Raw genomic sequence first — 22,243 nt, 5'->3', positions numbered from 1 at the left:
TAATGACAGGTAATAACCCATTCAGAATAAATCCCTCCCCTTTAGGTCCCCTCCAGAGATCCACCTCCTCATCATCTTGTGGATGGTGGATTGCTTTAAACTGTCAGCTTCTAGCCTCCCCTAGGATCAAGCAGGGACTCCATTACCTGGTAGACCAGGAAGGCTACAGTCCTGTGGATTGAAAATGAGTTCTAGCTGGTCACATTGTGGACCAGCCACTCACCTCCTGATTCCAGTGTAATCATCCAAATCCATCATGTTGTCTGTGTAGGAGCTGGTGGTTTGGGTTTGTTACAGGCTTTCTGGTGTTGGTGTGTGCTGCTCCAGAGTGCTGTGCTCCTAATTGGATGCAGTAAGTAATTTTGGTTTCTAGTGTACAAGAGACCTTCAAAGCTTACCCAGTGTCCAAATATTGTTAATGACTTTGTTTCTAGCTTACCTATGTTTGGATTTTTAAAGCAACTCTTAGAATTTGACCCTCTTGCGTCTGGGTCATTGGTATTACCCACACACTTTTTCTAAAGTATTCAGGAAAATTACAACGCTATTATGATAATAAAAAAAAAATACTTGTGAAAAAAGTGTCTAGAGTCTAGGCATTTCGGTTTACAAGGTTTAAGAAACCCTGTAAATAGATGTCTAGAGCAAACGATCTTTTAATAAAAAACATTTATAGTACTTTTATTTTAATTTAAATGTCTAATGTATGTGTAAAAAAAACTAGATGGGTAGTGTGTTTTACTTGACAGACCATCAACAAACATTAATATGCATTATTTTTTCATGGACAGCCATTACCTGTCTCTGGGTATGGTTTTATCACAAACATCATTTAACACATTCCTGCCCTCCTCAAGTTTGTTCTGTTTCTCTTGGTGGTTCTTCTTTCACACTAAGAACAAGGAGATGCAGCGCTGCAGTGCAGACTGTCAGAAAGAATGAAATAAAGCATCTTCAAGCGCTGTCACACTGCTTCATTTTTCTAAATGTTTCTGTAAAGCACCTGTTCAACAGAGGAAAGAGGTGAAAATATAACCACAAGGTGGAAAACCCAGTGTTTCTGTGAGATAAAAAACTCTGCATTATTTGCATAAAAGATGTGTTGGAGGGAGCATCAAAGTTGTGAAATTTTGGCTCAATCAACAGGCCAATTCAAAAATAACTTTCCCAAACAAAATTCCTTTGTTTGCTCCCAGAAGCCCTTTGCTCTGGGGATGCAGTTTGCTTTGCTCTGAACTCTTGCCTACATCCCACCTTTATCTACTTTGGTGCCGTGATCAACACCACCGAGAGTCCTCTGGTCACATGCAAGATGGCGCCAGAATCAATCCCTAGCCAGAAGCAGAAATTAGGCAACTGTAGCCGGTTGTGTAAGCGGAAATTTCTTAAACTTTAGGAAATCCTCTCAAAAAAGATCTTTTCAAAACTTTTCAGAACTATCAGCTTTTAAGCTTCTAAATGTAAATAAACAGTAACAGTCTAACAGATTAGTGTGAAGATGAGCTTCAAATGGACAGAGAACGTTCATTGTTTTATTTCTGTCAAGTCCATATTAACACGTGTTCAGATTTGTATAACTACACCTGATAACCTCTAGAGGAAAAGCCAGAGAAATGCTGCTTGTTCTCTGTGAATCAGCTGATTGCTGATCAGAGCTGGCGAAATGCCGTTTTTTTCTATGTGATAGAGAATGTCACAGAGAAAAAAATGTCAAAAAAGGTCAAAAAAAGAGAGAACAAACAGAAAAAAAAGGTTGAAAACCAATGATTTCGTGCGCAAATGAAGTTTTTTTGCGGCCGGCTCCGGCAGGGGGAGGGACTTCCAGATATTTAGTTTCTCTTTAGACAGATTCTCTTGACACCACCAGCTTCTTCTATCAGCTGGACTGAGGTGCGGATGGCCCGTCTGGGAAGCTCAACATTACCTTGTTTCACTCCTTATACCTTGGCCCTACTGACATCCTGAAATCTGTTGATTTTATCTTCATCTTCCTCACCTGGTATACTATCAAGATAGAAAATCTATAAATGAGGGGCCTGTCCTGACCATACAGGTCTCCAATCATTTTTATTTTCTTGTTGAAATGATCCTTTTTTTATAGATTAAGTTTGAGGAACATTGCTTGTTTAGTCTTCCTCCTTGGTTTCATCACTCTTTTAAATATTGACGATCCATTGTTCCTCTTTGCTTTCACTTATGGTAAATGGCTTATACAATACAATGTGGGGTTCAGACGGGAACCAAGCCTGCAATCCTCCAATCAGAGGTTGACCACTCTACCTCTATGCAGGGAATACAGGTGTGGGATCATAGTGGATTGGGCAAATTAACATAAGTGCATACAAATGTTGATCTTTAGAATTATTCTTAAAACTAATAACAGCAAAAATCCATACCTACATCTTGTTTGAAAAAGTTACATTGACACTGAAAAGCAAACTGTGAAGGTCTTCAAAATGGATTAATTTTCTATTTGAAAGTGTCTATTTGCACATCATTTTCAAAAAACGTGCTTCCAGTGCTAAACTTTTTTCTTACAGACCCAGAGTAAGGGGTTAAGGTTAGGATTATGGTTAGGGTTAAACAAGCAAATTGTTCCTGAGTGCGGCTGTCTCTGCAGCTCACGGCTCCACCAGGAGATGGGTCAAATGTGGAGAACACATTTACACATTTAGCAGCGTGACAGTTGATGGGACTTTAAGTTTAAGTTTAAATACTTACGGCCAACAGAACAATCCAGCCTTGGACAAACTTAAAATGCGTGCGGCCAATGCAGCAGTGCGATCTTGGCTGCTCATATTACATGTGGCCACTATGACTTTCCATCACTTTCTGTGCTGGTCGCACGTAAATACGTGTGAACAACATCAGCCTTTCTATTCATATCAAATATTTTTCTTTGTCTTTGCTAATCATTGGTCATTATCAAACACATTCTCTGTTTGTTTTTTTTAACATTCGAGTGACCTGTTTCTTTATGATGTGATAGCTTTTGTCTTACATGAAATAAAAAAGCTGAAACAAAAAAGCATCAATCTACTCTTTACACATGAATCCACTTTTAACAGTTTTTAAAAAGTTTTACTTTAGTCAATCAATCATTTTAGTTCATGAATTCCAGTGTTATCTTTGTTTGGAGTCTTATGACGTTTATGATGAGGAATTCGACGATTAAATAACACCATAGCTGTTGTTACAGGACCACAAACTTTAATTTAATGGGGTTTATAGTCGCATTCTGTTATTTGTGAAAGGCAAATAGCAATATTTAGTTAGATGCATTATTAAAATCTGTTCACTACAAAATAAATTGATTAATAAAAATTATCTATTGACCCAAAATGTAGCTTAGAAACCATTAAACCATAATATTAAATGAAACCTGAGCTTTATGAGGTTTAGATGTTTACATTTTTCTCTCACAGGGAGAGGCCTTAAATATGCCACCTCTGAATGCGAAGTGAGATTACTTGGTGACAAAGATGAGAACGTGTCATGAAGGATGTGTTAACTCTGAAATGTGAATGGTCATTCAACCTGCTGCAAATTTTAGTTTATCCTCTGATTTTAAAATATGTGACTGTATTCTGAATGGGGCAGAACTATGATTTTTCCTGAGACTACAGATACATAAGAGAACAAACAGACATGATCATACTTACTTGAATATACAGCATGGGTTACCTTGGCTTCAGTGTCACTGTGAGGAACGTTGGAGTAAGGGTTGTATCTCACTGGGCTGCGACAGCTCGCAACTAGTTGGAGACAAAATTGCGAGAAAAAAAAAACGCTAATTAGGAGCAATTTCTTTTATAGAAATCACAGTGGATTTAAATAACATGATTTTTGCCTGAACTCCCTATACAATTGTATTAAATCTGCCACGAGAAGCACATGCAGCTTTGAATCTTGAATATTACGCCAGATTAACTTCCAGTTTTGTTTCATAGGTGGTGAATCTCTCACAAAGAAGTTTCTTGAGCTGTATTATTAATTTCAGAAGTGTTCTATAATAATTGAAAAAAACTAAATCAATGTGATTTTAAAAAAACGAATTATTTTTCACCAAAAATGTGTTTCCTGAATCTTGAAACTTCCACCAATATTCAGGGATGTTTTAAAAACGTTTCAAGAATGCCCATTGCAATTTCTCGCAAACAGCTGCAGCCCAGTTAGATACAATAGTGTTTTGAAATGGACCAAGTTCTTTATTATATGAAAGAAAACATGTATTTTTCTTTCTTATTTGGGAGTGACACATGACTCTTTGGAGGTATGAAAGAAACTACCTTTAAAGTCAATTCTTTTGAATTTTGATGTCACATGGAGAGTCCCCAACTGGATGGAGACAGTCAAAAAACCAAAAGGATCAACTCCCGGCTTTAAATCCCCAAAAACCATCCAGATTAAGCATACAGGAGACAGGCCGCATCAGAACAAATATATCAAATTTACTCACAGGAATCACAGGTTTGGTACCAGGGAAACTTGTCTAAAGAAAATGTTAACATATATGTATATACAGCACAAATAAATTCTACTTTGCGGGAAAGTGAAGAGAAACAAAACAATTTTAATAATCAGAAAAAGTCTGCCGGTAGAAGTTTCTATAAAGAGAAAATAAAACAGAAAACATTCGCTAACCTTCAACCGGCTTAATGTTGACAGTGTGGACAGTCAGAGGCATTCTTGGACATTGAGCACACACATTTACCAGGACTAATAGATGACGAGTTAACTGGCCTCTCAGGATCGTTCTTATCAGCAATGTTTTTGGAGGCCTGAAATCCTTCTGTCACACACAGTGCTGACATTCCGATACACCATTCCCTGCTGTTGAACCATGACAAGAAATAGAGAAAATTACACATTTTACCGTTTCAACTCTTCAGAATTTAAGTGTCCTGTTGCCAAGAACACATGCTCCATATTTTTTTTCTTACTTTCTATACCTGTCTCCTCTTTTCAGCATGCTGTGCCCTGTCTCCTGCTAGACCTGTCTCCATTAAAGACTGTAATATCTACAATTGGATCCTGTCCATCCAATCTGAAACACAATCCAATAGCAGACAGATTTGGCTAAATGAATCCTTTTATGCAGCTCAATCAGATAGAGAAAAATTCCCTTCAATCCCAGCTGCACATCAGACCGCTGGGTTTGATACTTTTACTACCAAATTTCAGGATAGTGTGCATTAAAACTCAAAACAATCATCTGACCTTCAGGAATACTTTTCCCTCTAAGTAGAGCTTAAATTTTAGGTGCGTCTTTCGACTGAGGATGAGGAGGGAGGGGCCAGTCCAAGACTCAATCTGCAGTCAACGAGGAATTAAAAAAGCTCCTCGGTGGAAGGGCACCAGATGAACGAGGTCTGGCCTGAGTACCATCCGCTTCTGGATACTGTGGAACGGTCATGGATCACACACTGAAGGGCGGGGACAGACTTTACAGGCCAGGGTGGGGGGTTTTCTTTTCAAGAAGGGGACTGCACTTCAGAGGGATCACAGTGCTCAGCCTCACAGGGAGAGTTTTCTTCAGGGAACTGCAGAGGAGAACTCAGCTGATGGTTAGACCTCTGATTCAGCGGAGCAGTGTGGTTTTTTTCCAAGTCAAGGAACAGCAGATCCACCTTACACAGAACAGTTGAGGGTTCATGAGAGTTAGCCTATCCAGTCCACATGTGCTAAGTGGGTTTGGAGAAAACATTCAGTCTTGCAGTGAGAGGAGTTCTGAGAACATGGGTTGGGTTTAATGTGATCTGGACCCAACAACCAGAGCAGGATTTTGGTTTGCCAGAAGTCAAACCTGTTCCCAAAGCAGGTTAGAGTCTAGCAGGGATGCCCTTTGGACCAGTTCTGTTCATGATTTTTGTAGAGAGATTTTTTTTAATCTCTGCCTTTTACAGATGATGTTGTTCTGTTCCTACCCTCACTCATGATTATGAGCTCTGGGTCATGACCAACATTTTCAGATCCTGGATTCAAGACGCTCAGTTGAGTTTCTCCAGGTGGCTGGCTGGGCAGTACTCGACGAGCACAACTGTTGCTTCTCTACATCAACAGAAGGCCAGTACCGATGCTGGCCACTGTCACATCCCTGTCCCACTGAGAACACCAGGACATTCTAGACTCGGGACTACGTCTTTCTGCTGGCATGGAAGTGCCTTGAGGTTCTCCTGACAGAACTGGAAGAAGTTTGGAGATTTTCCATAATGCTTTGAATCATGCTTGTTAGTAAAAAGTTGACATATCAAAACATCAAACTGCATGACCAATTGAAATGGTTACAAAATATACAACATCACCATCCGCTATTTTTTTAATATAATTATTGGTCATTCTATTAGGGTTTTGTGCGGTGGGAGTCTGTAAGAAGTGTATTTGATTAAAAAAAAATAAAAAATAGAAAAAGCTGGAAAACTTGATTCAATTCAATTCAATTTTATTTTTTTATTTTTATTTCCCTCATTGGGCTTCATGCCAGTAATTTTACAGAAGCAGAAGGTCGGTCATAAAATATAAACAATAGCTAATTGCTAAACTAAACGGACAAAATAAAAATGGTTATCCCTCCTTAGACTCTCCCTCTAGTGAAGGAAAAACTCCTAAAAACCTGATTCAGGAAAAAAAGAACTCTTAGGGATGCCATCCATTCATCCATCCATCCATCCATCCATCCATCCATCCATCTTCTGAAGCTGCACCAGGTGCACCGTGGACAAGTTGCCAGTCTGTCACAAGAGCAATTTTCCAAGCCAAAGATGAAATTCTAGATCTGTGTAATTTTGGGTTAATTATTCTTGAGCAAACAAAAATGAGATGCCAACATATGAAACATGACACAACCTCTACTGTTTAACTGGAGTGTCCAGGGATGCACAAGAACAAAAATCTCCATCTTTGTTTATGCAGCATTACTTCATACATTTCAAGCAATAGAAGATTTCTTCTTCCTTCTTTTTTTATTGCAAAGAAATCGCATGTCAACTGCTTTAAATATTGTCCGTCAGCTCCCCATTTCTCAGATGTTAAAGCAGTTTCCCTTCAGTTTGCATGTTTGTTAGCAAATCTGTGCTGTGCATTTTGCCACTGTTGGTTGACAGCTTCAGTAGAGTTGTGATACATCCAGCACTACGGGCCATGAACTCACTGATACCTTAGCATAAATGCAACAAAGACAACACAATAAAGCTAGGAAACCCCACTGGTTGGCTCTGGGTGCTCTTCAGACCCACACAGGGATTAGCAACTATTTCTGGAGACTTTTGGTGACTTTGACGCCAGGTCTGTGTTGGTCAATTCTTTTTCAAAGAGCAGTAATGGATGCTGCTATGCTGCCCTGCTGTGTTGCTGCAGAGACCATAAAGTTTAAAGGGCAAATCATTTTTCATCTTCATGCAGCAGTAGCTCTCAGCTGCAGTCAGGCCAGAAGGATGCTCTGCACCAACACACCAGACTGAGAAGGACAGAAATGGCTTCTGCACTAAGATCAATTCAAGCGGGATGCTAAATTGGACATGCAAATGACAAAAAACCAGAATGATCAGGAATCAATAGGTAAAGGATGGTATCCATTTTGTTTTAAATCACTTTAACAAAGACTACCTGTTAGAAAAAGGCACATCCAAAAATTAATAAATGTCATAAATAGAAAATAAAATGGTAGTATTTGTAACCAGACTTAGCTAATGTTTTTCTAATGTGAAGTTAGACTCTTCAAAATGTCGTCAACAGATAAATCCTCCCTTCTGAATACATTCCATCATTAGAGGAAATGCAACATTTGGCACATCTCGATTAACTTTAATGCCATTTAGGCTTTATGTCCTTCATTTCATTCATTATCACTTTCATTTGTATATGTATTTCAAAGAGAGGAAAAAACAGTAAAGCTGTGCCTTTGGATTTATCAAGAACAAAGTTCATTTTAATTGAAAAATTGTGGATTGTTGTTGGAAGAGAAATGAAAGCCGGCATCAGTCCCTGCAGACCACGGCAGCACCTTCAAATCTGGAAGCTGCTTCCTAATTCAGTTTTTGTTTTACCAAATGTTCCTAAATTTAAAACTACCTGGCCGTGTCTCTCATTGCTGTTTGTTTGTGGCTCTCCTCGTCTCCCGTGTCTATACACCATACACCCCCCCAGCAGCATCTTTTCCAGGAACCGGTCTGGATCAGGTTCCTGCAGATCAATGGAGATCTGGGTCTGCAGCGTTTACGTTATCGTTGCCAGTATTAATGCTCTTTTAATCTGCTTGGGATTACAGCCATCGATCCATGTCATCCATCCGCTCACACGGCCGAACTGCAGGATAACACACACACACATTTACACCCATCTCAACACGAAGAAAACACACCCGCAGACGCATTTACAGTCTCTAAAATGATGTGTGAGAGAAAATAACCTGAGAAGCAGAGAGGCTGGAAAAAAGCTCTGATTCCTTGTTTATGTTTAGCCTTTCTGACCAATCACTTGATTGATCTCTTCAGCACGTTCACATGCAGAGAGCTGGTGACTGCGGCTCAGAGAGGAGGAATTCACTTCTACACTTAAAAAAATAGGAAAAGTCTCTTACCGTGTAATTTTTGCTGAACATTTTTTAATTTCTCAAAACCTTACAAAAACACTATTTAAAAAAGTATTTTAATCAAGTTTAATCGACTAAAGTAACATTTTACAGCCAAGGTCGTCTCACACCTCTGCAGGTAATGCAACAGGTGCAATGAAAACTATAAACAACCTCTTTAATAATCACAAACATTCTTTTAAATGATTATAGAGTGACTGCATTTTCTGGCATTACAACGTTCCCTTCACACCAACACAGCAGGAAGGAAATTGTATTTACTTTCAGGTTTATTTGAAGAGAGACTGTTTTTGACCGTGAAACGTGCCTGCAGTCTGATAGGCTTGTCCTGCCTGCTGTCGCTCATTTCCCCTCTGGACAGAGTTATTTTATCTGCACTGTGACACCAATACTAATGAAGCTGGGGGAGGAACAAAGAGAGCAACAGCAATGTGACGGACACAAGGCAAGAAAAAGTGATAAAGCTGGATCAGTTACAAGACAGATGTGGTCAAATACAGAAACTTCAGACAGAAGCTCCTTCCTAATGTGTGTCAGGGAGAGTGTGGTAGAGCAAATCTACATTACAATGCATCCTCTAAACCTGAATTAGACAAATACATGACCCTGTTTCCTTCTAGCTTCTGAATGACAGATCTGTTGGTTTCAGTTTATATTTGGGTTTAACGTAAGATTATTAATCATCTGTTACGCTCTGGATTTCTGGTCCTGGTTGGTGTGGGGATTTTTTCCTGGTGATGATGGTCTGAATGTGCTTGGCTTCTGGTATGGATTGATGTGGATGATGTTTTCCTGATGATAATCGGCTGAGTATATTTGGTACTGATTAATATAATTGTTTTGTCTGTGGATGTTTGAAATTTAATTACATCACTGATCTTGATGACCCTTAATAACTTGAATCTATGATTGTATATAAATATTTGATATTAAGTCCTGAACCGGGTGTTGATAATTCATGTAGAGAAAATGGTATGGTCGAGCCGGGGTGGGATTATATAAGTTCACTTCCTTCCACTCCCTTTCAAGTGATCAACTCGTGATTTATTAAGTAAGATGTTATTTTATGTATTATTACCCGATTGCTTGAAATAAACCATTTAATTCATTCATTCATTTGAGCTCATTAATCTCACTCAAAAAAGAAGTCCCACTCATCTTTTGATCATCTTTTGATCTACTTTCCGTCTTCTCTGTGGTCTTTTAATTATGATTATGCTGTTTTTAGCATGTGTTGTTTATAGGACATAGTTTCTGCGGAGCGACGGGAGTTCATCCTCACCTTTGAGTTATGGGCTTTTGCAGAAAGCCCACCCTCATTTCCCTCCATCCTTCTGTTTTACACGCTGTCCTGCTAGCTTACATCCCGTCACACTCCCAACCAAACGTTAGAGGTGCAACAAAAGGGCAGTAATATCAGAGCTATCATCCGTACAGTTCTGATCCAGATTCCAGCTCAGACCAGCAAAACAAAGACGTTCATGGATCTATTTGTTTGTGAGTGGATGTCTCAGAATGGAGCGGAGTAGGGGACTGTGGCTCATCCTGCGTATTTTCTACTTGGTAAATAAAATCATTTTCAAATGACAATTATTAAAAGACTACTGAGCAATTTAAAATTAAACATGTTTTTTTTAGTTCTCCATTAGGTGAACTCACATTCCAAACAAATGCATTGGATCACATATTGTCTCTGTATTCTCTTCTTAGGTAGGATGAATAATCGCTTACATTTCCATTTCAGGCCCAAAGAAACATTATGTTGCTGTACAAAACAAAACGTAAATATATACCATTTTGAACCCTGCATTTCTAATAATCTCCATGCCTTTTTTTTTTTACACCCGATATTTCTAAAGGTCTTTCTAAAATAACTTAAACATTTTTTTAAACATTTGAAAAGATATATAAAATCCTTTTAAAATATTTTTAAAGGTCTGGTTGTCTTCCCATTCAGTCTACAGACATTGTTTCTTTAAACCGCGGTTTGCTCTTTTCATCCAAACAATAACTGATGGATTTAGACCGTTTTCTTTAATTTGAGAGTTTGAAGTTTTCATGGTGTAATTCTCCACTATGTTCACTGCCACATCAATCAAGCTAACTTTTAATACTTCGATAATTAGTCATTATATTATTGACATTCACTGACTTTTCCACTGCATTAATGCCTTTCTGTTATGGTTTGACGCTAGCATTGCTGTCACTCACTCCTTAGTAAGTTGTTGCCCAAAGAAAAGATGCAATTAGTCTTTTATTCTGTTCTTGCTTCTTTTTCAGTCTTATTCTGTTGCTATGGTTACCCTCATGCCTGTTCTACTGTGTTTTGAAAAGAGACTGTGAGGGTAAACTCAGGAAATGTTTTTAACATTACACTAAATGCAACCGTAGACATTTGGAACAGGGCCTATTCAAAACGTCAAAAGTAAAACAACTCATGTGTAAAGGACAGTTCTTCTTTAGAAAGAGAGCTTTGGACGTTTTTTCAGAAAACAAGGCATTGAGCATGACAGCTGTGATGTCATCATGGACGTTTCCCTTCAAGTACAAAGTTTCTGTTGAGAATTGTTTTCTGCTCATTTTTGTGAGGATTGAAAATATCCAGCTGACCAGCCTGAATGTTTATTTTTATGAAGAGATAAACAGTTTCTTGTGAATTTAAGTAACAGGAAGAATCCCAAAATACCGATTGGTAATGTAGCCTTTATGTTGATGAAGAAGTCATTAAAAAGACCTTAACTCCACATGCAATGCAGCTTCAAATGAATCAAAATATAACAGAAGAAAGATTCTGCAGCTACTTGCTAGTGCAGAGCTCTGCCTGCATTCTCCCAGCATCCATGGCTTCTGAGTCCAAGTGTCACGTTTGATTTGACCGCCCTAATAAAGCCGTGACAGACCCATTTTCTCCTCTGAACCCCATCCACTCAGCCGGCCAAGCAACACTTCTTCTGGCCTAACACTGCTGGGGCTCACTAATTGGTGTGGGCAGTCTAAAAAGGAAAGGCACGGTGCAGCTGCTCTCATAGATTCTTCTTACTGGTCTACAGCATCTCAAGCATCAACATCAGGAGATTTCTGAGGGACGTCTGAGAGTATTTATGCTCTTAGATTACCACAAACAGAAGCGCAGACAGGTGGAGGATGTTTGTTGGATTTCACACAGGATCCTGCAGGACATGCAGGCTTTCTGTTACAAAGCTGAAACTCACTTTTTGATTGTCTCACTATCCAGCCTCCAAAACTACTATCGACAGTATAAGACGAGATATCACAGCATCTGTCAAACCTCCTCACACCGACACAAACAAACATCACCAGTCTCCTCTTTGTAGCCTGAAATCCATTATTGTGGATCGATAGCAGTCTGTGCATATGCAAGAGGTCAGGACAGAAACCTTGAAAACGAACACAAGCTGTATTCCCACCGTCTGGAGCAGCAACACTCACACAAACACACACAGGGGCTGCTGGTAATCTGCGTTATAAGGCAATGTCCGGATCATTAATAATGCACTGCGTCTGCTCACAGCAGGATGCATAAAATGGAAAGGATTTAGGTTCTGGAATTCAGATTTTCTGCACAATTTGGTTGATGTAGAGATTTCTTCGTAACCTCAAATGCTGCGATTGGTTTTCAACATTTATATTAACAAGCAAACTCTTCTTAGTATTCTTCATGCTAAGCGTGAACCTCAAACTAACAGAAGGGAACTAAACAAAAACATAAATAATTTAGCTCAAAGCAATGCAAATCCTTCGACATACTTAGAGAGAAAGGAAGATAACTCTTGTATGAAACTGGATGTAATGTGCAAGATGAGCAGGAAGCATTTTAACATGTCGATGATAAAAAAGCAGAATTAATAAAAGCACAAACAAAACCAAAAGAGAGATCCGTTCTCAGTGTGTTGTGACTGAGCTGAAAGAGGCATCGATGCTGCAGGAGAACACAAACACCAATAAAACAAAGCTTCTTAATGACACCGGGTTGATTTGCCGCAGGTTCACCTGCAGCCACAGGATCCTCATCCAAACAATGGACTCCTCCCCCCTCGCCCTTCCTCCATTTTGGCTGGTTAACCCGGCTGCGAGGTGAAGAAGAAGTGAAGTGAGCAGACCGAGGCGGGTCATGCTGAGATTCCCATCAATAATTCATTGGGCCGCTGCTGCCTCTGCTCTTGTGTTCAATTCCCCTGACAATCACATAATACCTCCCCCCAAAAGAGAGGGATGGGGGGGTAGAAGGAGAGAGGTCCGCAAAAGGAGAAAATGATGAAACCGATTGGAAAAGGATAAAAGAAGGTATATAAGCTTTAAAAAATCGTTGTTTTTGCTTTATCCTGCAGGACTGAATCAAGCACGAGTGGAGTGAAAACAGAGGCTGCAGAATTAAAGCGACCCAAGAAGGCCCGTCTTCATGAAAAACATTTGCAAAGACTGTTCAGCAGCATAATGCATGTACAGCAATAAATGAATGAAAAAAGAGCTCCATGCAGTTCTAGCACATCATATTCAGAAGCTCAGGACAAAACCTTCACCCTCCTCAACCCATCGCCACACGTTCTCCTCCACAGCCAGGCCTCCAGCAGAGCGCTCGGCCTCCACCAGATCCAGGAGAAAAACACTGCACTCCTCCTGGTCAAACCTCTTTTTGCTTCATTTCCACAAATAGATTTTCCCTTCAGTCAATGAGAATCAATCCACCAATTTCAGTTTATCACCTCACCACAACCTAAGCTGACCAGAGAGCTGCACTTCACACCAGTAAAACAAACCAACCAATCGACAAACCATAAAGACGTATCAATAAAACAATCAGATCTCAAAGTGAAGAATCTCATTAATCCACATATATAAAAAAATTCCAATTGTTCTCATAGGTTTTTTTTCATTAAAATAAACAGGAAATTATAACATCCTTAACTAAATAAGCGCTAAAAATCACGAGTTTTTTTCTTTATTTCTGTTTGTTAACCCTTTAGCTCCGATGTTTATGTTTTTTGATTTACTGTATTCTTTTAATAACTAACACAATCAACGTCATTCCAGTAGATTCTGAGGGAGAAAAGCGGCTCTTTCTCCCTCAGAATCTACTAGAATGACGATTGTGTCAGCAATTGAAAAGTTACATCAAGAATCTTGAAGAATAGAGGTGCTGAAGTAGAATATCGTCATGAGTCAGGGAGAAAATTCAAGTCCTCGTGGCCCTGGGTCCTCTCATCCCCCACACTGCTGCTCCTTAGCTCACCTGGGGGTCAGAGGAGTGTTTGCTCCATCTATTGTCTCAGTGTTGCTGCCCTGACTTTTGACCTTGGCTCTATTGGATGTTTGGAGCAATGCTGATCTAGAAAATTGCTGCTTCTGTTTCTACAGTCAGCTAGGTAAGAGACAACAATGAAAAGAGATTGATTTATTTTTTTATTTCAAACTAAACAGAAAAAAGTCAACCAAATAAAAACAAAACACGATTTTTCACTTTTCTTAAGAGTGTAAAACAAAGGCATAAGGTTCCAGAAGAAATATCAACACCAGAAATGTCACGGAGTTACTGCAATACCACCTGAAGACAAAAGAAACAGAGAGTAAAAACGTCTCTTATTATTCCAGGTTTTAAGACCAACTGGGATATCAGTTTAATCATCAACATGTTCAAAAGTTGACAATAGTTAGAAAATAAGATGAAGCTAACATTTATGAGAACATATTGTTTGTGGGGTCATGGGATGTATGTTTAAATGGATGAGAGGAGGGAGGGTGGGTTTTATTTGAACTTAACTGTGTCTTTGTTTTAATGCGCTTCAAGCTGTGAAAATATGAGAAGCTCTTTTTTATGAATAAAGTTTGATTTAATTTGAATAAAAAACTAAATTTGTGAGATGTTTGAGACACGACTCGGACTGGAATGAAAATCAGGCGCAGACCCGGTCCTCAAAGTCCTTTGAGTTCATTTAGACAGTGAGGTCTACTCAACGTCCCGCACAAGGAAAACAAGAACCATCACATGAAACAAGCATTTACAACTGAACTGATGCACAATAGTTCAAGGGAATCTGGCCACAGAGAAAAAATATGGCGCTTGAAAATTAATAGACAGAAGTCCCTCCCCCTGCTGGAGCCGGTCGCAAAAAAAAACATCATTTGCGGCTGAAATCATTGGCCGGAAGTCCTCGACTGGAACCCCCATTTTAAGTTTTCAACCTTTTTGCCACAGAAAAAAACGGCATTTTGCCAGCTTTGATCAGCTGATTCACAGAGAAAAAACTGAATTTCTCTGCCTTTTCCTCTGGAGGTAATCAGGTGTAATTATTCAAATCTGAACACTTGCTAATATTGATTTCGCAAAAATAAAACGATGAACGCTCTCTGTCCATTTGAAGCTCATCTTCACACTAATCTGTTAGACAGTTACTGTGTATTCACATTTAAAAACTTAAAAGCTGATAGTTCTGAAAAGTTTTGAAAAGATCTTTTTTGAAAAGGTTTCCTAAAGTTTAGGTAATTTCTGCTTCTGGCTACAGATTGTTTCTGGTGACATCCTGCATGTGACCAGAGGACACTCAAATAATTCAAGATAGTTTTAGTTTAATTCAGCTCAGATCACACCAATTAGTCCAGGGATGTCAAACTCAGTCACACAAGGGGCCAAAACACATATTAGGTCACAGGCCGAACAGGATAAACATTTATTGAACATTCTAAAATTACATTTTTAAACCTTTAAAACTGTAACTTTTTAACATAAATATGAATAATAAAAAGACAGGAATATTATTCCAGAATAAATCAACTTAAACCTTAAACAACTTTCAATATTTTACTCTCCATAAAAATATATTTTGTCAAAATTATACAAGTTAGAAATGAGCACAAGATAACATCGGATCATTAATAACAATAAATAAAATGATCTGGAGGGCCGGATAGAATTACCTGGAGGGCCGGTTTCGGCCCCTGGGCCTTGACTTTAATACATGTGGACTAGACCAAATTGTGTCAATTACCTTTTAATGATAACCATGAGCGTCAGATTAAAACTGTTTTGCGTATCATCCCCAGCTGAAATGCCAGCAGTCTTCATGCAGTCTTCTGACAATATCAGGTCAGTAGGATTTTAAAGCTATACTGTTGATACTTTACATGTTTCAATATGGTACGTCTCACTGAGAAACAAACAGAATGCATCTGGAAGTCACAACTGTGAAGACTAACTAACTAACTAACTCTGGTCATTTTACTGAGAAGAAACAGAATTGTTTGAAGCTCTGCTGCTCTGACTCCTTCTTCCTCCTTCCTTCCTGCTCCGACTTTTTCAATCTTCTGTCAAATTGTGCAGACACTGAGTCCTGATGTGTGTCCAAATATTACATGAGAATAAGAGAAGACAACATGCAGATTTGAAATGTTTTAGGAAAACCAACCATCCAAATGTGTGAGGTCTTTTTTTTTAAGTCTCTGGATCCTTGCTGAATCTTGAGTGAGCTGTTTAGTTTCTTTCTCCACATCAAGGTCTGAATCCTGACAGACAAAAGGCTTAAACTGCAGCAGCTGAAAGATCTCAACAACAAGCACATCATGCTGCCTTCTACATAAATGAGAAGGGTGGAGGGTCCAGCAGTGAGAGCTGCCATCCACATATGGAGAACCTTCTCAGGACCGACCAGAATGACTCCATGAACACAATGAGGACTCATCCAAGCAGTCATGGAAGAAGAAGGTCAGGCCACACTAAACTCAGAGTTTGTGATTACACAGACAGGAAGAAGCTTGTGGACAAACATGGGTGAGTTCACGGAGAAAGAAATTTGGCATCGGAAAAAATGTTCAGATGAAACAAAAAATGAACTTTCTGGAAGGTGCAGACAAACTAACATTATCAGAGTCTAAGCTGGTGGTGGGAGTGTGATAATATGGGGTGCTGGTTGAATTCTGCAGCAGAAAAATGATCCAAACAGATGTTCCCCTCTGAGTGAATCAGCATCAGAGAGGATGAGCGCAGTTACACCATCACCTGGGTAGCTCCACAGCGTTTGCACTCAGTTTGTCTATTCCTGTGTGTTTCTGTCCTGAAGTCATTAAACTTACAGACATGTGAAAGAAGAAAGGACTGCACTTTACAATCAAAACACAACTCATAATGAACAACAGCTCAGGCTCATTCAACGCTGGTTTAAAGACATTACGGTAGAAAGTCCTGTTCTACGCTACAGCTCTCCCAGCTGGAATATGAAGAAAATAGTTTTTGAAGGATCAGGCTTTGCTTTGAGAGTGAATGTCAGAGAAAGGTGGAGCCAGACTCAGATGGAGAAGTCCACAACGCCGTTCTGTGACATTTTACAACACACCGGGGAGCACAGATGCCACCAACACTCCTTCTCTCCCCTCAAGCCTCTCCCTCCACTCTCACTGCCGTCATTTCCCATTAACCCGTTCCGTCAAACAGCGCTCCTGATGAAATTACAGTCAAGTTCTGCAGAGATAATCTCATCCACGTCAGGGATCCACTCATCAATCCAGCCCAAAAAAGATACATGAAGACTTCTTAGGGAACAGATGTTTGGAAATCTGTGGACGTGCAGAACTGAGCAACATTACTCTGATTACTCCCCTCAAGTCAAAGTTACTCCTCAACATAACAGAACAATAAATAAACTGGAGAAAGTAAATACAAGCATAAACATGTTTCTGTTTTTTTAGACAATTTGATTATTTCATTATTTAGACATCCATGTGAGATGAATGACCCTATCCTCAGGATTACCGAGGACAGCACTGGAAAAATAAAGAAACATGCAGAACGGAAGAAATGGAGACCAAAGGGAAATGTGTTCAAACAGAATGATATGACTCTCCTTTTTATCACGCATGTTTTGTTTTCATGACCTGTTTTATTTTATCATTTCAAATCCACTTTATTTATTTTAATTACTTTCTTTAACATATATCCTACATGAAACTCAACGTTATACTCTGATTTTGCTGTGCCTCCATTCCATGCACATTCATAAACATAATGTATTTATAATTCACCATAACCTGATTCCCAAAACGTTTTAGGGAAAATAATCAGCAGCCTTTGGACTGTGACTTATTAACATATAATATTTTACTCCACTTTGAGGTAAAAACATTCACTGCAGACAGGTCAAACTCTTGTAAATCCTTTAACATGAAGCTGCTTGTTATTTCAAAGTTTTGCTGTTTGAGTTTTTTTTTTTTTTTGTCAATTGTTTTTTTAAATGTTACATGTTTAGTTTTATTTGTAGTTTCAGTCAAATGCTTCAAAAAATGTTTTAGATCTTTAAATCAAGATTACAGGAATACGGTTAAAGTAATAATTACTTTATCAATAATAATATAAAAAATCTCCAACAGATGTTAAAATTCACTATATTAAAATCCCTTCAATCCCAATCTCTTTCATTTTAAGACATTTCTTAACAATCAATACTTATAGTTTCAGAATAATAGAAAAAAATGCAACGACACTTTTGTGAGCATATTTTGTTCTGGATTTAAAATAAATAAAAAGACGCATTTTTATTATTTTTATTTCTGACTATATTTTAGGCACCTGTGGTGTATTTTATGTAATAAAGAAAAGTAAAAGATGTCAAATTAAACTATGCTGTGTTTGTCTAAAATCCCTAAAAGTCCAGAGGTCCAAATCCACCGCAGTGTTTTTGCTCAACAGGTTAAAATAAGTTAAAGTGCGCAGAGGCTCTCCTAACTGTTACACCTCAGAACAGCATCCAACAAGAGTTTAAAATTTATTTATCAGAAGAATAATAAATATGGCAAATTAAAAAACGTCTATTACTAAAATCCTCGTTTTCTTTTTTGCACAACAGAGTGTGAAACTAACCGTCTTAAAAACACAAACATTCTCAAACGATTATTACAAAATATTTATTATTACAAATGAACAAAAATTGACATGTATTTACCATCTGAACATTTCTGGAAATAGTTTGAATAAACCCAAAGAAAAGCGTTCGGATAGTTTTACGGCAGAAACATTCCGACTAAAATACAAATGCAAATGTGGCCTCTTTAAAAACGGATTTTAATGTCCAAAGATCCGATTGCCTGAGCAGTCTGTGTCTGAACTGACAGCACAGCAATGTTTCTGAAACCAAAACGGATTTGTTCCTAAAAAGCCAACATTGCTTAGCGCGCAAAGGCGCAGGAGCGCTGCTGTCTGGCGCAGACTAAAGAGGCTCCACGGCGGGACAGGAATTTGGCTCCTCACTAGAGGGGGCCCCAGACCCACCTAAGCACCTCTCAGGTTCACGGAGCGCTCCACCAAGACCCCTCCACCGAACACAGATCCTCCTCAGCCGCGCGCGGCGCAGCGCGCCTTCACCAGAGCCAAACATTCTATGATGCGATTTACATAAAGTATCAGCGAGGATAATCACTCACTTCCTCCAGAATTCAATAAAGAAAACCAAACTCGCTGTAAGTGCTTTCTGGGATTGTCTGGACACATTTTGGGAGCGCTTAAATGGATTTTATGGAGCACTGCCATTCATTAAAAAAGCCGTTTTCCTCTCTGACGCGCAGGGACAGGAAATAAAAGCCGGCCTGTCAGTGCGCACAGAGAGGGACTGTTGGAGGGAAACCCCGTGACCTTGTCATTTCCTATCGATCCCCTTTTTGTTATTGATCAATAATGGTAATCACAACAGCAGCGAGTCTAAATAAATCCCGCGCGGAGGGCCGCGGAGGCGCTGAAAGACCAAAACAAACCCCCAAAACTTTCGGGATCTCGTTCCTGTTTTTCTGTTCCTACCTGCCAGTCTGAGGGCCGACATCCTCTGGAACTCGGGCTCCTGCAGCCACTTCCACATCCTCCTGAAAGTCTCCCGGCCGGACTTTAATTTACTCCAGGGTTTGGGGTTCCTCAGGAGGTCCGACAGGGTCCCCTGGGAGCGGCACAGCACCCTTTGAGCGAAGATGGCCTGAGGGATGCTGTACCTCTTCAGCTCTGCCGTGATCCTCTGCGCAACCTCTTTGGTGTTGATTTCCTCCAGCTGACCCGAGCTGTTACCCCCCTGCGTCCCCGAGGAGGAGGGCGGTCTTTCCCGGGTTGAAGCCAAAACGGGCCCGTGGGATGGAGACTGGAGATGGGGGTGGGGGTGGTGGCCCGCGGAGGAGGCGGCCGGGTGTCCCGGGTGGTGCATGCCGTTCAGGTGCGGCATCATCCCTGCGGCCGGGCCCCCGAGGCCCCGGTGCTGGTGGTGGTGGTCCCCTCTGGCCAGCATGGACGCCGTGTGGTGCGCGTCAAAATTCAGCATCTTGTCGTGGCCGCCGTGCGTGGTGGAGCCGTAGTTGTGGAGACCCTGCTGGGTGTTGTGAATGGACCCCAGGCCGTTCCCCAGCACCGGGGACAGGCTCTGACCCATCCCGGACATGTGGTCCTTGTGGTAGGGGCTGTAGATGTTGTTCATGCCCGGCAGTCCCCGCTCGTCCCGCATCAGAGTGAAGCTCCCGCTGACGTTCCCGGAGAGCCGCTGGTGGTGGTGATGGTGGTGGTGGAACTTGTCTGACACGGTGGAGATGGGGGGCAGCGGCTGCAGCGGCGTCAGGGTGGTGTAGGTGCCGCTCATCCCCATCCCGGGAGAGGAGGTGTCGCAGGGCACGCTCATGGCGTGGTGCAGCGGCAGCGACAGCTCCGGCCGGTACTCCGCGCTGCCGTCCAGGATGCTGGCCATGCCGGACACCATGGCCGAGCGCGAGGACGCGGCGGCGGCGGCCAGGTCCTGGTGGATCCGCAGGGTGGACGCCGCCGCCGCCGCAGCCGCCGCCGCCGCTCCGGGTCCCCCGGCCGCCACCGACGCGCCTCCGCGGCCGTGATGCGGGCTGTGGCCGCTCATCAGCTCCGCGTCAGGGGCCACGGAGCTCACCGACACCCCGCCATGCAGGCTGCCAATGCCGTCCATTGTCATGTCCGTGTTCATGGCGTAAGCGTCCAGGTCCTTGGCCAGGCATCGATAGGCGTTAGTGTAGGCAGTCTTCATTCATCTGTCCTCTCAGTCCATCAGGGGGAGCGCAATTCTTTCTCCTTCTCCTCCTCCTCCTCGCTCGCGCGCGCCGGGATGGGTCAGCAGCCGTGCTCCCGCGGTCTCCTCACTCCTCCTGCGTCCTCAGGGCGTCTCTTTGTGTCTTCTCCCCGGAGTGCGCACATGAAAACGCCTGTCTTATCTGGATCGTGCGGGCCCGTGCGCCGGCTCCCCCATATCCAGCCCTCTCCTCCTCCTGGCTCACTCTGTGCTCCGGTCGGGAGCTGTCCACGGTCCCCTAGACGCGCCCTCAACCCAACCTGCTGAGGGGAGCGGACAGCAACAAAGAGGCTGGCTCAGAGGGGCCGCACCCTCAGGAGTGACGGAGGGATCAACCAATCAAAGGGGGAGAGAAGGACCTGAGGGGCGGGGCCGCGACTCAGTCAACCAACCAGGTCGTTTGCTGGTTTCAGAGGTTCTGACAATGAAGCCGCTCTGGCTGAAATTAGGAAACATCTTCATTGTATGCTCCTTCTAATGATGCTGATGGCGGAGCAGAGCGCGCCACTGATAGACTGAACTCTCAGATTTACGCACAAAAAGAGACAACTTGCTTTTCTGGAGAAAGTCTTCAGTCATGTTTGTGTTCTCCTAAATTTCAGGATATACTTTTTATAGAAAAGATCAAACTCAAAACTTTCAAATGTTTCTTCAGACAAAACCTGTCCTCTCTGATCCGAAGGTTCACCAGAGGAAGCTGCTTTTTCTCCTCATCTCAAGAAGCCATTTGCCTCACAGGCATCATTAAAATTTGATCCCGTCTCAGCCCTCATCTCATCACCTGCTGCTTGTGTCTGTTGAGCAAAAGCTTAAGGAAAAAACACATAATAAATACATGATCAAACTAGAGTGAACTCTGTAAGACAACAGCAGATCTCCAAAGAGAAGCTCTGCTCCTTTCTGCTCACAAGTGCAAACATTTGGAGGAAGATCAGACTCCTTCTCACCACAGAGATCATTACAGCACTAAGTGATCTGGAGGTTCTGTTCCCTTTACAGATTATTGAAACAAAGTTTAATTTAAAGTGGTTTAATACAAACATACATTGTGTTTATATATGCTGTATATGTTAGGAGTGTAACAATTCATTATTAACAACGATTCGATCATTTGTGATTACGATCTGATTCACTGATCTAAAATGGATCAGAACATCTTGATCCAAACTTCCATCAGTGTAACTCAGAGAGAAATAGCTGCTACCGAACAGAGCAGCTGAAGGTTTCCAGATTCCTTCTGTTTCTTTAAGATAATAAATTAAATATGTGTACAAACAAAGAAGTAAACAAGAATGAATGTCAAATCCATTCACATGTTAGTTTGATAAAGTTCAGTCCACTGTTGTTTTTCACATCAGAATAATCATTATTAGAACATTCTACACTGTATGGTCACATGACTTTGATCAATTCAGAGACTGAAATGATGGTTGATCACTTTCTGCTGCATCATGTGTGTTATTCACTGTGATTTTCAGTTTTATGATGTTGCATAAAAAATCTACTGTACTTCAATCCAAATTCTCCACGACTGATTATCAATTTATCTGATTATGAAATTATTTTTAATGGTAAAGTCAATTCAATC

At 40.9% G+C, this 22,243-nt stretch overlaps 1 protein-coding gene across 3 annotated transcripts in view; it reads right to left on the bottom strand.

Moving 5' to 3' along the window:
- The window catches only part of onecut2 (one cut homeobox 2), a 45,099-nt gene extending 24,205 nt beyond the window's left edge, over positions 1 to 20,894 (bottom strand). The window contains exons 1-2 of one of the 3 annotated variants that reach the window (XM_024268512.2): positions 19,386 to 20,894; positions 3,663 to 3,755 (exon numbers count right to left, since the gene is read on the bottom strand). In XM_024268512.2, coding sequence (XP_024124280.2) covers positions 3,663 to 3,755; positions 19,386 to 20,613 — 1,321 coding nt within the window. In that variant the 5' untranslated portion in view covers positions 20,614 to 20,894. The remainder of the gene's footprint in view (positions 1 to 3,662; positions 3,756 to 19,385) is intronic. The other 2 variants (XM_036214513.1, XM_024268511.2) reach the window with 2 other exon arrangements.
- Between the last annotated feature and the right edge of the window lie 1,349 nt (positions 20,895 to 22,243).

This window comes from Oryzias melastigma, linkage group LG12 (genome assembly GCF_002922805.2).
Source record: "Oryzias melastigma strain HK-1 linkage group LG12, ASM292280v2, whole genome shotgun sequence".
NCBI lineage: Eukaryota > Metazoa > Chordata > Actinopteri > Beloniformes > Adrianichthyidae > Oryzias > Oryzias melastigma.
This window is presented reverse-complemented; position numbering and strand designations above follow the sequence as displayed.